The following is a 15,890-nucleotide window of genomic DNA, read 5'->3' as shown; positions in this document are numbered from 1 at the left end:
CATGCTGTGGCAAATGGTAAGAATTCCTTCTTTTTTATAGCAGCATAGTATTCCATTGTGTAGATGTACCACAGCTTTTTAATCCACTCATCTGCTGGTGGGCACTTAGGCTGTTTCCAAATCTTAGCTATTGTAAATTGTGCTGCTGTGAACATAGGGGTGCATATGTCCTTTCTGGTTGGTGTTTCTGGTTTCTTGGGATATATTCCTAGAAGTGGGATTACTACTCATGGACAGTCAGGAGACACTGACAAACATGGGCAGGCAGGTCATGGGCAATCCCCACAGTCAGGAGCATGGCTTTCAAGTCCTTTCCAAAAGGCCTTTCAAGCCCATCTCCTCTTCTTTCCCACACAATCCAATAATTCCATTCTTTAGACCTCAGCACCCCTATGTTCATAACAACACAATTAGATCTGTCTCCCATCAGGGCCCTGACACAGAGGAGGGCCTTGGCACTGCAGATCTTGGCTCTGGGCCTCAAAGGCCTGGATTGTGGGCACTTTCAGTAGCCACTCTGGTGGCTCAGCGCCGTGGAGGCACCCCTTCATGGAATTGCCTTTTAGCTTCTTATGTTGTTTTGAGTTGTTAACTAAGGTGGTAAGTGACTCTCAGGTACAGCAAGTCCCTGACTTATGGTTTGACTTACAACTTTTCAACTTTATGATACTGCAAAAGCAATACCCATAACAAATTACAGGAGATATTCAACACTTTATTATAAAATGGGCTTTGCATTACATGATTTTGCCCAACTGTAGGCTAATGTAAATGTCGTATGCAAGTTTAATGTAGGCTAGGCTAAGTTATGATGTTCTGTAAGTTAGGTTTATTAAATGCATTTTTGACTTACTATATTTTCAATTTACAATGGGTTTATTGGGACGTGACCCCAATGTAAGTGGAGGAGCATTTGTATTTTGCTCATAATTCTTCAATATTTATTTAAACATTTATTTTCAGAGTTCTCAACTACCTGAACTTAACTATTGGTGCTTCTCAGAAGCCTTTATTTTATGCATTCCCAAGGATGATATAAACTACACCTGACTTTAGGCTGTGACCGGGTGCTGATGACCCTATAGTTTATACTATCAGCCTAAATATCTCCTGTGCCAGATTTCTGCATATTGCCATATGAATGTTCCCCATTCACATCAAATAAAACAATTACAGATTATACCTGTCAACATTCATTACCCCATTTATGTACTTGCCTAAAGTTAACAGCAACAACCATCCATGTGATAGGCCTGAACTTGTTTTATTGCAAATACTTTCATCTCCCCTCAATCCCTTTGTCACAATGTCCTTAAATCTGCTATTTAACCTTCTTTACATCTCATTGATCTTGTCCAAATGGCATTGCCTTTATCATAAAGAGATTGGCTTCTTCCCAATCACTCAAATTATCTTTGTAAATTTTCTATCCTAATCATTATGTTTTTTTCCATTTGTCAGATCAATCAAAAATCTTTATGAAAAAAATGTTAATTTTCAATGTTAAGGAAATGTTTGTAATAGGATTTTAAGAAATATATTCATTCTTACTGGATTTTTCTATCACAAACTTTTGATTTTTAATAATTGAATAATACCTATATTATTATATTCAGTAGCATAAATACATATTTCCTGGAGTTAGACATTACAAATGTTTTTGATAAAGCAATCTTACAATTAGACTGATATTCATATGTGTGGTTTTCATTTAAAATCAGTGATATTTGTAATGCTTTTGCTACTAGACAATTATTCTAAATTCCTGACAGAAATCAGCAGATGATAATAAACAGGAAGAACTAGACATTATTAAATGATACATGAGATCATTATACTAATCTAGCCTTTGACTTATCCATCATTTCCCATCCAAAACTCTCTTTTGAAATAAAATTGCAGTTTCATTACTTTAAAAAATGTGGTTCTGCTCATACATTTTCATTAAAAAGACATTAACTTTTCAGAGAAATCACAAAACGATTTAATATCTATTTGATTCTAGAATTCAAGGATAAATAAAACATGAACTGTTTATTTTTGTCAATTAAATTTACAAATCCTCTTCATCAAGTTCTTAGGTAAAAATGATTACCATTTATTTTCCTTATAATATATGAAGAAAGCCTATATTTTTATATTGTGAGAGTACATTTATTTCTTTATTTTGTTGTTTTATTTCACAGCAAATGGAAGTAATTGGGGATTTTAGAGATAGTGAACCTGGTTGTTATTGCAAGAGTTAAGCATAAGAAAGGATGAAAGTTAAATAGGGGGAAATTTCTCTACTAAATGTGTGGTGTTGGGACTGGTTCTGTTTTGCTTTACACAGGTGATTAAGGCAGTAGAGGAAGGCTACCGTCTGCCAAGCCCCATGGACTGTCCTGCTGCCCTCTACCAATTAATGCTGGATTGCTGGCAGAAAGACCGAAATAGCAGGCCCAAGTTTGATGAAATAGTGAACATGCTGGACAAGCTGATACGTAACCCAAGTAGCCTGAAGACGCTGGTTAATGCATCGAGCAGGTACAGGCCAGACCTGAGAGATTATCCTGAATTTAGCTAATTCAGATTGATGCCACAAATTTAAATCACTATGGACATAAATTAACCTCTAAATATCTATGATACTAATTTATTTGACTATCATTTTTTTGCATAAAGTTACTCTCTTATAATGAATGAAATATAAATGATTATACTTAAAAGCACATATACCTGCCCTAGCGGGTTTGGCTCAGTGGATAGAGCATCGGCCTGCGGACTGAAAGGTCCCAGGTTCGATTCCAGTCAAGGGCATGTACTGTGGATGTGGGCACATCCCCAGTAGGGGGTGTGCAAGAGGCAGCTGATGGATGTTTCTCTCTCATCGATGTTTCTGACTCTCTGTCCCTCTCCCTTCCTCTCTGTAAAAAATCAATAAAATATATATATTTTTTAAAAAAACACATATACCTAATCTAATAGTGTAACATGCCCATATCAGAAAAATGCTAACTATAGCTAAGTTTAGGTAGTATTTTTTTAAAAACCAAAACACTCAAATGCATGTATTTCCATGTATATTGGACCCCACATAGGTGTGGATGGGGAAAAGGTAAAATTATGAGACCATAAGGAAAAGCCAAATAAGCACTGATCTATTTTACACTAGAGATATCTATCAATAATTACTTCTCATGTTTTTAGAATTTGTTTTAGTGTCTGTATATTTTATGAATATTGACAATGCTTTTAGAGACCCTTTACTCTTATCTAGTTGAACACAGACATGTGGCTAATCAAATATGAGGAATTTTGTGGCAAGATTTTATTTATATATATTTTTTCATTGATTTTAAAGAGGAAGGGAAAGGTAAAAACATCAATGATGAGAGAGACTCATCAATTGGCTGCCTCCTACTCTCCCCTACTGGGGATCAAGCCCACAACCCAAGCATGTGCCCTACCTGGAATCTAACTGCATGAACTCCTCACTCATAGGTTGATGCTCAAACTGAACACTGGCTGGGCTTGTGGAAAGATCTTATATTAGCAAATGAGTATATATATATAAACAATGTTGCATTTTTATAAAACATACATTATTCTTTAACCTGAAAAGTTATAGAATTATTCTCTCAAAAAATAAATCAGTTTGATTCTTTACTATAAGATTTGTCCAATTGTTATTTTCACTGTATTTGAGGTAATAGTATATTTTTATAAGAAAAAAACTGTCATGCCAGGAACTGAATTGGCTGTGTACTAACATGAACTAAATGAGAAACAATTTGTTGATAAAGTTACATAAGTTTTATGATTCTGACATAACATTTGTTTACTAGGCAAAAATTCATTTTTAAATACAAATGAGGAATGAATCTTCAAACTCTGTTCAGGGATCATTAACTTTCTGTGGCAGCAACTGGAGAATGCATCTCTTAGCAATCATTCCTTATGTTGTTCCTAAAATATCTGCTTTCAAACTGTTTATTGCCATATAAAATATTAAATATTTCTCTCATCTACTTATTTGAATTATGCTAAGCTGTCATAAAGGAAGGAAATCAAAGGGGACATTTTTATGTTCTAAAATGTGTTAATTTATATCAGAATCATCATTATAGCTTGAGAGCAGTTTAAAAATCTACAAAGAATTTTTGTAGTTTCATGTATGCAGTATGTAGAATCAGCTTGCTAGGTTTCATTTAAACAGATTTAGCTTAAGACTATACCACTCACTAGCCATCTACAGATCCCAACTCTAAAAGGTGTTGGTTCCTGACTCATTCACGTTCTCTATATTTCTATCCCTATAACAAAACTTGGTGATTTCAGTAACCGTGTATATGATGTTTGAATATCTCTCAATACCTTGAAATTTTCTCCTTTAGTGATTTTGGTCTCTACAACACCTTGGAATTTTCTTGTCATAGTCACATTCTAAACTTTGCTATTAACAAAACTTACACCTCTTCCACAATCTCAACTTCAAGATCCTCCTCTCCAGCTGTTGCCACCTATATTTCATCTTCAATGAGTCTTTGATCCTAATGCTTAATGACTATAAATCACTACAAGATTCCCATTTACCCATGCAACAAATAACTACTGTGTCATGCTGTGGGCTAGGTGCTAAGTATACATAATTGAGCAATACTCTATTATGGAAGAGATACACTCAACAAAATAAAAACATTAAAAAACAACTTTAGTGTCGGAATGGAGAGAGAGAGTACAATTTATGAGGATAACTGGGAGGCTAGAGTAGTTGTGTAGGTAAGATGATGAGGTCTTGAACTAAGGTGGTAACAAGTGAGATAGAAAGAAGTGGTCAGATGTGCAATATAGGGAGGTAGAATGGATAGTATGTACAATGATAGATTGTGAGGGATTTGAAGATAAGGAAGGAGTGAGTGAACTATTGTATCATATACTATACTGGGAGCACTTCGGGAGGAAATGGAAGTAATAAAGATGAGCATGGTTTTAGAAATATTGGAGTGATATTTCTATGAGAAATGTGGAAGCATGATGTAGGCATATAAATATAGGAGGAACCTATACAGGAGATAAAAACTGGGTAATAATAGATGCTATTTGAAACAAGAAATTGGATAAAATTGTCTCTAAGTAGACTGGGGTTACAGCCTGAGCTGAAAATATAAAGGGCCAACTCCTAGTTCCCACAAAATTTTAAAGTAAAAAAAAAGAAGGAATAACAGGCAAAGGAGAGTAAGAAGAAACCAGGAACATTCAAGGTCATGGTAGCCAAGAAAGAGAATAGTGATTCAAAAACTGTTTGAGAGGGAGATAGTAGTGGTGATGTTGGATGTTTCTGAGAGGTCAGTCATCTTACAGGTTGGGAAATGTTCACAGATTTTGGCAACATACAGGTCATTGCTCAGCTCAACCAGAGCAATTTTTATAGAATCGGTTTGTAAGAAACTACACTGGGGTAGTTTGAAGTGGAAATGAGAAATGAGAAAGTGCAGGGAACATGAGTAGAAAGAAAGATATCCTATATCTTATGGTTGAAATGTACTTAAATAAATACCCATTAATGGTCATTTAAATTGTTTTTAATATTTACTCTCAGTAGAAGAAAAAAAATTGTACATATTCTCTTTGCCCTTTCCTCCAATTATTTCCTTAAGATACATGACTATCATAATAGTCATGTTATTTTTGGCCGAAGAATATGAATTTGTTTTTCAAGAGTATGGATTTAGTATAATGAAAAACATCCCATGGTTTGATTGGTCCTATTTAGTTCTCTTATGTGTTTGGAGTTACATTTTGTTTTCCAGGTTCCACTACTCCTAGGTGAATTAACAAGTGCCCCTACATGAGATAATGAGATCAACAATAAGTTCTAGACTTCCTAAGAAATTAAGTGAGCACAAGTTTCTCTAGCAAGGTCTACAGTATTTGGCTTTGCTCAAATTATCCCGCATATCTATATTTGGTAGCAGTTTTTATCTTATTTTTATAAACAAAACAATAGTAGAAAATAAATACATCTAAATCATAACATGAAATTTTAGCTAATGTTTTATATTGAGAAAATTAACTTATTAAGTCACTACAATTCCTCATAGACTCTGGATAGAACAACATTTGAATAAATATCTGATGTTGTGTTCTGTATTTCAAAATATTATTTTCTTCCAGTTTTGCATTTACATACTTTCCCATATCGATATACTTAAAGACCCAATGATCTAACATGAGCTAACATTATAATATAAATTTTTATAAAGATTAAAATATTACTTTTAATATTTATGTTTTATGTGTTTTAGAGTATCTACTTTATTGGCAGAACATGGCTCCCTGGGATCTGGGGCCTACAGATCAGTAGGTGAATGGCTAGAAGCAATCAAAATGGGCCGGTACACAGAGATTTTCATGGAAAATGGATACAGTTCAATGGACGCTGTGGCTCAGGTGACCTTGGAGTGAGTAATTTTTCTGATAATTTTTACATAATTGCTGGGGCGAGAGAATTTGTTCAGAAACCTATCTGGATGAGGTCAAAGCAAACCAATTAACTTTTGTCCATGTGTGGCAGCTTTCAAAGAAGCCTCTTCGTTTTGCCTGTATTGTTAACAATTGCATGGTTAATGCTACTTGTGTCCAGTTTCTTTGCTTCAAACAAATAGCATTGGGATATTTGAATAATTGGGAAAACAGCTTTTTGGCAAAATAATGGTAATTCATGTTGTGGAAAAGATGTTGACAAAGTTTTTATACTAGTCTCTGTGTTATATAAATGTAAATACAAAACAAATGTAAGCACAATTGGTATGACTAGTCCTACATAAGAAAAAAACATCCTTAAATTTCAGCTATGATGAACAACCAGGAAACAGCAGCTTAAACACAGCTTCTCAGGCAGGGATCTCATTTAATCTCTAAGTGGTGCACCTTATATTCTTGCCATCCAAGAATATATTAGATCCTGCCTCTGACTTGTTATTTGGTGCAATCTCAGTGGAACCAATTGTGCCCTCTTATGTTTGCACGATTAAGGTGAAATTTCTCAAATCTTATTGAATAAAAATCACTAGAGTTAAATACTAAATCCTTTAAGGTTGTAAGTGGTTTGTATTTTATTATATATTCTGTATGTGTAATTATTTCAGCCTAATATTTGTTATTTGTGAAAATTATCTGTCATTATGGTGGTTTCATCTAGATTACATAAACATGAATAATGTTTTAACCTGCAAATATAATGATAAATTACTTCAAGTACCTACCAATTCAAAGGTTAAAATATTGTTATAAGGATTAGAACATGGTAGAACATTCTAAAGCAGTAAGCCACGGTCCATATCCCATCACTTCACATAACATGAGCACTGAGCAGTTCTTGTTCACCATTTGTATTATTCTGGCATTTTGATTCATTGAATCCACTGCACAGCCACAAAAAAGGTAACAGGGTACTGTCATTTATCACCAGTTAAGATCACGCATTCTCCACATTTCTCTTCCATTATACCTATAACTGAAAGGACCTAAAATCACCACTCAGCTTGCTCTCATAATTTACTGAATCTCATTCTCACTATCACCATCAAATCATATCTATTTGAAGACACATTTTCTTGGCACATTATTTCTTTGGACACTCAAAGAGCTCATTTGTGCTATATTTAAAATAGTGAACAGAAAAGTTTACTGATAATTTAAAACTATTTTTACATGATTGCTATTTAATTTTTCAGTAAAAATGGTCATTTTAATTTATTAAAGTCATTTGTCATTTTATATTAAAATGATACTGTAGGTATTTCTTCTACCCAATGTCAGATTACTTGTAAATATATAATAAAAGTATTTGCATTAAACAATGTCTCCTTTTTATTTAAATAGCACATATATACATATATATCATTCTACTACCTTTTAGCTTTTCCCTTCACAGAATAGTTACAATCACAAATAATGGTTTTTGCACTACAAACCTGTTTTACTTTGTCTCATTGGGACCCCAAAATACTACAATTATGTTTAATATTTTAGCCTTATGATTTCATATTGTCTTATTTCTTCTAATTCTTTCTTCTTTACTTTCCTATCCCCAAACTCTCTTCATTTGTATGTTTCTTTCAAGCCCTAATACCTTCTTCTATCTTCTAATGGTTCACCATTTCATTTGTATTCTCCAGTAATTTTTGTCTGGTCAATTTTTTCTGTATCTCTGTTACTTTGGTAGCTTCTTGCCTCTTGCTATAGTGCCTCCATCAGATATTTTTGTCTTTTAATTAATTTACTCTGACCAGAAGAGTAAGGTGAAATTAGGAGTCATATGGACATCTTTCTGTTCAGGGAATGTTGCCCTCCATATGTCAATTGCTTCACATTCTGGGAGCCCAAATAAACACATCCTGAACACATTCCTTAGTAAGACCTGGGCCAGCAGAGGTTAACTAACTCCAGTGAAGCTCATTTCTTAGAGAGTCCAGCACCTCTAACTATATGTCCTCTTATTTATTGTGTTTTGACCACATTTTTCCTAGTTGGTAAGAATATATTTGTCGAATAATATGGTAACTAACTCACAAAATAGCGAGTAATCAGTTACTTCTTTAGTCAGAAATATAAAGTAAAATAAAAATATGTATCTGTGAATTTTGATTGCCCTTTGTATGTGTGTGTGTGTGTATATATATATACACACATACATACTAGAGGCCGTTCCCTCAGTCCGGCCTGCACCCTCTTACAGCCTGAGACCTCTTGGGGGATGTCCGACTGCCAGCTTAGGCTCACCTGGGGGGAACAGGCCTAAGCCAGCAGTCGGACATCCCCTGAGGGGTCCTTAGTGCTGCCACAGAGGCAGGAGAGACTCCCACCACCGTCACTGCGCTCGCCAGCTGTGAGCCTGGCTTCTGGCTGAGTGGTGCTCTCCCTGTGGGAGTGCACTGACCACCTGGGGGCAGCTCCTGTGTTGAGCATCTGCCCCCTGGTGGCCAGTGCACGTCATAGTGACTGCTCATTCTGCTCTTTGGTCAATTTTCATATTAGTATTTTATTAAATAGGAGATATATATATATATATATATATATATATATATATATATATATTCATCATTATTAAAGACTTATGGCAAAGTAACTGGGATACCAGCTAAAACCAAAACAAGCTTTTTAAACACTTTGATAATGATTCTTTACACATGGTCTTTACCCATATCTAAATATTAATTTCATGAAACATGTATAATATTATAATAAAATATTATAAACAATATTATTGCCAGAATAGAAACTGAGAACTTGAAGAATGCATTCATACCTATAATAAATACTTATAAAAATGTTGAAATTATTTATATAAAACAAAATATTAAATTGCCATGTACCTAAATTAGAAAAATATGTATAATTGTGCCATCAAATTTGTTCTCATAGTGGGTTTAGAAAAAGAAGGGTAAAGAATTAGTGTTTTACAACCACTCGCTTAGGTAAAAAATTTTTCATAAAGGTTTAACTTTATTTTATTATTATTTTTTTTGCCAACACATGCAAATATGGCTTAATGTGGAAAGAAAATAAAACATTTGAGATCTTAGAGTCAAAACATGTTCACCAGAAGAGGCTTTCAACCCTAGACGTTGCTGTTGCTGTTGTCTGTGCCTAAAGCTTGCTATTCTGTGTAAAGAACTAATATTACAGTAATTGTTATGGCAGTAATGAACACTCTGTACTATGGTGTGTAAATGCACTGAGGTATTGTTGACGAGGAACTGTGAGCTTCAGGTGCGTTGTAAATTGAATCCAAATATTTGAATTGAGGATAGTATTATAGTTTTTCCTGTTGTTTTTTAAAATATATTTTTATTGATTTCAGAGAGGAAGGGAGAGGGAGCGATATAGAAACATCAATGATGAGAGAGAATCATTGATCAGCTGCCTCCTGCACACCACCTACTGGAGATTGAGCCTACAGTTGCTTTTTAAAGTTCTTGTCAGGCTTGTATTGTAACACTGATTATTCAGAAAATGAGTAGAACCCAATGAATTTAAATATTATACCAATTGTGTGCAAACTACTAAAATGAAAGTTTCCCAAATGCTGAGCCAAAATTTGTACACACTAATTCAAATAAATGTCTTAACTTTTTAATACAGTCATTATGCTAATTTTTTACAATGAAAGTACACATACGAATACTGACTATCCTATTTGTTCTATATAATTAAGATAAAACTTTTGGTCTAAACCTCACAATGTGTCATCCATTGAAGATCATGACCAAGCCAACAAATTCCAAACTTACTACTGAATGACAAATAATAAACATTGAAATTTAGTGAGTACTCATTAAGCTCTTTTCTCCCTTCTCCTATCCAGCCAATGTTGATGGGGCTAAAAACCAGTGAAATGGCTAAAAGGTGTGTAAAGCAGAAGGGAGAAGAATGACTCCTCCACAATGGATAAATTAAATCTTGAATGAGGTGTCCAACATTAACCAGATACCTCTCATTATTCTCTGTTTTTCATTTTGCCATTTTAGTATCAGAATGTTAGTAATTTTCATTGTTTAATATTATGGGATAATATTTTAAAAATTCAATGGTAATTATTTATATTTTCAGCTTTTCTAAAACTAATCATGCTTTGTTGACAAAACCCAAAGTATTTTTACTGTAACAAGGCTATTCCTATCATGTTTAAATTTATAAGCCTATGCTGAAATACAATTTTCATCATTAGAATTGTCTTTGGGTGTTACTTAAAATTCCACCTGGTCATGATAAAATAGGGTAATTTTTATAAAGGTGACACACTTAAATATTTGCCCAGCTATAAAATTTTCTATATAGGAAAATAAAATGAGTAAAATAGTATATATGCATGGTTTATAAATCATTTTTAAAATTATTAGAAATAGAGCATCACCTTTATCAATAAATGTAAAATACTTTAATTTTTATCAAATTTATCTCACATTATCACTGCTAAATTGGTAATTTAATATGTACTTTGAGAAGTAAAATGGATGTTGTTAGAATTTGCAAAAGTGTGAGACAAAACTACTTAAAAGAAAATAATGCATTTAACAATATAGAAATAAAGTTATTTAACCTCTCCAGGAAATATTTTTCTAATACCATTTGAATTCTCATTTGCAATATCATTACAAACAGCATCACAAATATCATTCAAATCACTTTCCCAGAATGTTTCTTGTGTTGTTATTTTCAGAGAATGAAGTTATATTTGCCCATAATATAAAAATAAGTTAAAACAGTGGAAATAAAAATAAGTCAAACCAATGATTTGATATCAGTTAGACAAAACAACCATGAGTTGGAATATGGAAAACACACACATGTACAAATCTGCATACACACATTTACATACTGCAAATTAAGGTTTTGGTATTTTATATGTAAAGTTTATGCCTTTTCAGTGGGAAAACCTATAAATTCCTTTTCTTTCAGGTTTTTCAGAACAAACTATAATGGTTATTTTTCAAACTATAATGTTAATAATTGGATTAGCTATATAAATTGTGCAATTTAAGTATATTTATTACATTGGTCCTTTCCACCTGGGGTATATAAAGCATATGATAAACCATGTTTTACTATAGAACTATATTTCAAATATTAGTTATTTAAACTGTACAGTAGAGATTTATTGTTTTACATTAAGAAATATTAGGGTTTTTTTTTCTTAATGTACATCCAAAGTATGCTAGTGAGCACCCATCAATACCCTGATAAACAAAAATCTTCATGATTCATCAGTTACATGTGGAAACATGAGGATATTATTTAGCTCAAAACTGAAATGTTCGTGAAATATAGATTGGGTTACCACAGTCTCAGACAAAAAAGTCTATGTTCAGTTTCCTTCATTAACTATTTTCTCTCTCTTAGAATTTTGGATATTTGATGTTATGTCTACAGAGTTCTCATTTGACAGATGAATGAGTAATAGCATGTAATTTGAAGTACTCTTTTCAAAATCACACCTGAGAGTAATGAGAAATTCAAGGAGGATGAACTATGGCGTTAGGTTCCTGGTGTTGGTCCTACCTCTGCTACCCACCGGCTGTGCTATCTAGCCAACTAATTTAAATTCTTTAAGACTCTGTTTCCTCATCCATAAGAGGAGATTAGCAAAAATTTATTTCATAGAGGTATACATTTTTCAAACCTATAAAAATAAGACGTCTTAATTGTGACCTCTTATTTTTATAGTTGGTGCAGTGGTTCTCAACCAGGGGAGGTTTTTGCCACTTAGAAGACATATGGCAACAATGGAAATATTTTGTCTTATCACAGCAAAAGGCCAGAGGTGGTGCAGCCATTCTGGTGTTTAGTGGGGAGAGGTAAGGGGTGCTGCTGGATAGTCTGCAATGCATGAGATAGCGCCCACACAGAGAACTGTTCCGCCTAATGTTAACAGGGGCGAGGCTGAGAACTCTGGCTTACTTTAAAAGAAATAAGAATAAACTAAACCTCCTTTATTTCTGTGTTAGCCTGCAGCTAGCAAGTGTGTATTCTGTTTCAGAGCCAACAACAGTGATTTTGTTTCAAAGTGAATTTTTACTGGTGTTTTAAGTTTTACTGATGATTGTTTTCCATGTCTATTATTATTATTATTATTATTATTATTATTATTATTTTAATATTGTATTCTGGTGTCTTGTAGCTTTGATAATCTCTCAGTTTAATGTTTAATAGTTACATCCTAAGAAATATGTTTCTGCCATAAACATGCACTATTTCTTCTTTAGCTGCTTGCCATTTGCTAAATCTCTCATAAGAAATCAAAACATAAAGAGAAAAAGAAACCAAATATATTATTTAAATAAACAATTATTCCCAATACTAATGCATATGGAGCTTACATGCCCATTTATTTAAATTCTATCATCTGATAATTAAGATGTCTTTGAGTTTTCAAAATTATTCAATTTTACATATAATGACTCTATGTCATTGCATCCATTTTCATAAACTTCTCAGACAATCTAAAATTAATACATTTACTAAATGCAAAAATATTCTACTCTTAGCATAACATTCTATAAAATATTTATCTAAGAAATCTAACATGACAACTTTGTTTAAAAATGTTGAATTGTTCATGGTCATTTGTCTTATAATTAGTGTTACCACTTGCCAAACATACACAAATTATTATATTTGCCAAATATATACCCTTAAGGGGATAGAATTCCTAAATATCCTAAGAAATAACATTTTAAAACCATGGGCACTGGCCTTGAGCTCCACAAAATGTTGTCAGTTTTGAAATCTAAACATTTGTAACTTTCTTTTGGATACTTTCTTTTAAGCTTGTTGAGAAGAAACAGAATGGAAGTACCTTGGTTGAAAAGACTTTCTGATAGTGTATAATCTTCAGAATGGTCTAAGTGCCAGTAGAACCTAGACATTATTTGGCAAAGATATAAGGTTCTGGAACTTGGATTCCAGGTAAAAAATAAAATATTTGGAAGTTTTATAAAAGCAATGTAGTGGTAACTAACTCCTAAAGATATCTGTTGTATATAATGATTGTACTGACTGAGTCATTTGAAGAGTTTAGTCTTCAATAGCTTAGCTGTGATTTTTTAAAAATATATTTTATGCTAACTCCTTTTAGCAAAAAAAAATGGGCATGTTTATATTGTAGATCCATATTTTCAAAACTGTTCAATGAAATTGTACCCTTTCATATACATATTCATTGGTAAGCATGTGCAGATTTGTTTTTTTACCACTCTGCGCCACCAACATTATGATGTCTAAAAAGGGGCAAATAAATATAGTATCACTCCTCATTGTCAATAGTTTCTGGATGATAAAAAGATATTTGAGGTACATTTTTGGAGCCTGCCTTTGAGAATTGGACCCTGTATGTCTAAATCAAATTAGTTTCTGTAAAATACTTGCCTCCTTGCCAGCGTGAAATATTGAGGTGTGCTACAAACTGAATCAATACATAGATCCAATGTGTGCTTTCTTCATGCAGGGATTTGAGACGGCTCGGAGTGACTCTTGTCGGTCACCAGAAGAAGATCATGAGCAGCCTTCAAGAAATGAAGGCGCAGCTGGCAAACGGGATGGTGCCATTGTAACTTCACTTGACTGTCATTTCATTGAATGAATGTTTCTGCACTTTGTAAACAAGCCCTGAGATTTATTTTAACAAAGAGGGGGGGGGAAGGAAAACTCGGTGATTTCTAAACCTTTTGGGAGCATTTCTTTCAGCCTCCGAATTTGTAATCAGTGTTTTAGCTTCTTCTCAGTGTCGTCATTTTTTAAGAAACTAATAGGACCTCCTTGGAATAACAACACAAGGTTAAACATGATCTTCTCTTACAACAAAAAACCCTCCCCACCACTTCTACAAAATTTTGTACATGAAATATATAACTGTAAAGAGCACCTTTCTAGACTGAATGAAGGCAGCACCTTTCAAAACTTCCAAGAATCTACTTGAAGGGCAAAGTTTTAGAGTCATGTGTGGGCTAACACAAGCTGCAATTTACTGAAGTTTACTCCAAGTCTTCATTGTCTACACAAGTGTACTGAAGAGCAATATGGTTAGATAATTTCTTAATAGGTAACTTGCGATTTTAAAGTGCTGTTACACAGCGTTAAGTTATAGAAACTAGTGTATAAACATGATGCTTGATCAAGGACAAGTATAATACAGGGTGTATATTTATTTTTCTGTGTTATAGAATTTACTTTCAGCTGCTCTTCTAGAAACTCGATGGTAATAGATGTGTATATACTGTATCATTTGCTGTATACCCAGGAATCAATGAAGCGGAGTTGTGCGTATATGTGCTTGCACCTGTGTGCATTACCATTCTGCTTGCATTTTTAATAGTTTTAATTTTAGCAGCATACAGGAACAAGTGTTCCAGAGTGGAATATGAACAGGAGAAATAGGGAAGCAGTGAAACAAAATTGAACACAAGCTTGTGTCTTTTTTCCTCTCGTGTTCCCAAAAGCTACTGAGTCTCTTTATTCACTAACGGGAAATGTCTGTAAGATTAAATCCCCTTTGGCTTTTTAAAAACACTTTTTGATATCTGTGACAATACAGTTCTTCTAGCCATTAATCTTGCACCCCTGTAAGAAATTTCACCTTTCTGAGTCCCAGAAAATATCTTGTCAAGCAACGTTGACACTGAAGGGCACATTTTCAGAAGGATGAAGGATTTAACGGTGCAGACTTCTGTTAATGTTGTTAAATCCAGGCACATAGCACTAAGCATTACCCCTAAGTGTTAATCCCTTGTAACCATTTTCCTTGTGGCTCAGCTCTAGAAATTTTGATAACTAAGGCAGCAATGAAATGATGACAAATGTATCTACTTCCTTCATAATTTTCTCTATTTCAAGACTTGGCATGTTTTATTTGTTGATGGTTGTCTATTCATTTGGAAATTTAATCTTCTATTCAGTTATGTCAATTTGAATTTATTTTGATGAACCAATTTAAAGTTTTATTTAATTGGCCTTATTAAGCAATATAAGATATACCCTTTGTATACTCTATATACCATACTTGATGAAGACTGATACTGACATTTGTGGTACTAATTGTAAAGTTTATTAGAGTATGAACAAAACTAAGATTCTTACTAAAATAATGAAATTTTTGTATTACTACACTTTATAGAAATCATGGAATGACATGTGATTCAAAGAGAATGGCATTTAAACAAAATAGAGCCTACTTGTGATTATCAAACGGTATAAGGAATAGGCTGGATTAGTGAAATCCATAGGAAATATACCTGCATTATACTAATGGCACCTCCTTTCTCTTTCCCAAGCACCTATTTTAGTTGAATGTTAGCACATGAAATAGTAAACTTTTGAGAAATAACTTCTTTCTACCATGCCCACCTTTT

The 15,890-nt window shown here is 33.4% G+C and overlaps 1 protein-coding gene across 4 annotated transcripts in view; it reads left to right on the top strand.

Moving 5' to 3' along the window:
• Positions 1 to 15,347, top strand: part of EPHA5 (EPH receptor A5) — a 284,303-nt gene extending 268,956 nt beyond the window's left edge. For all 4 annotated transcript variants that reach the window (XM_014461706.2, XM_014461703.2, XM_014461705.2 and 1 more), the window contains 3 exons: positions 2,333 to 2,526; positions 6,288 to 6,443; positions 13,991 to 15,347. In XM_014461706.2, the coding sequence (XP_014317192.1) occupies positions 2,333 to 2,526; positions 6,288 to 6,443; positions 13,991 to 14,096 (456 nt within the window). In that variant the 3' untranslated portion in view covers positions 14,097 to 15,347. The remainder of the gene's footprint in view (positions 1 to 2,332; positions 2,527 to 6,287; positions 6,444 to 13,990) is intronic.
• The last annotated feature ends 543 nt before the right edge of the window (positions 15,348 to 15,890 follow it).

This window comes from Myotis lucifugus, unplaced genomic scaffold (genome assembly GCF_000147115.1).
Source record: "Myotis lucifugus unplaced genomic scaffold, Myoluc2.0 scaffold_159, whole genome shotgun sequence".
In the NCBI taxonomy this organism is placed as follows: Eukaryota; Metazoa; Chordata; class Mammalia; order Chiroptera; family Vespertilionidae; genus Myotis; species Myotis lucifugus.
The sequence above is the reverse complement of the archived record's forward strand: the minus strand, read 5'-3'. Positions and strand labels throughout refer to the sequence as shown.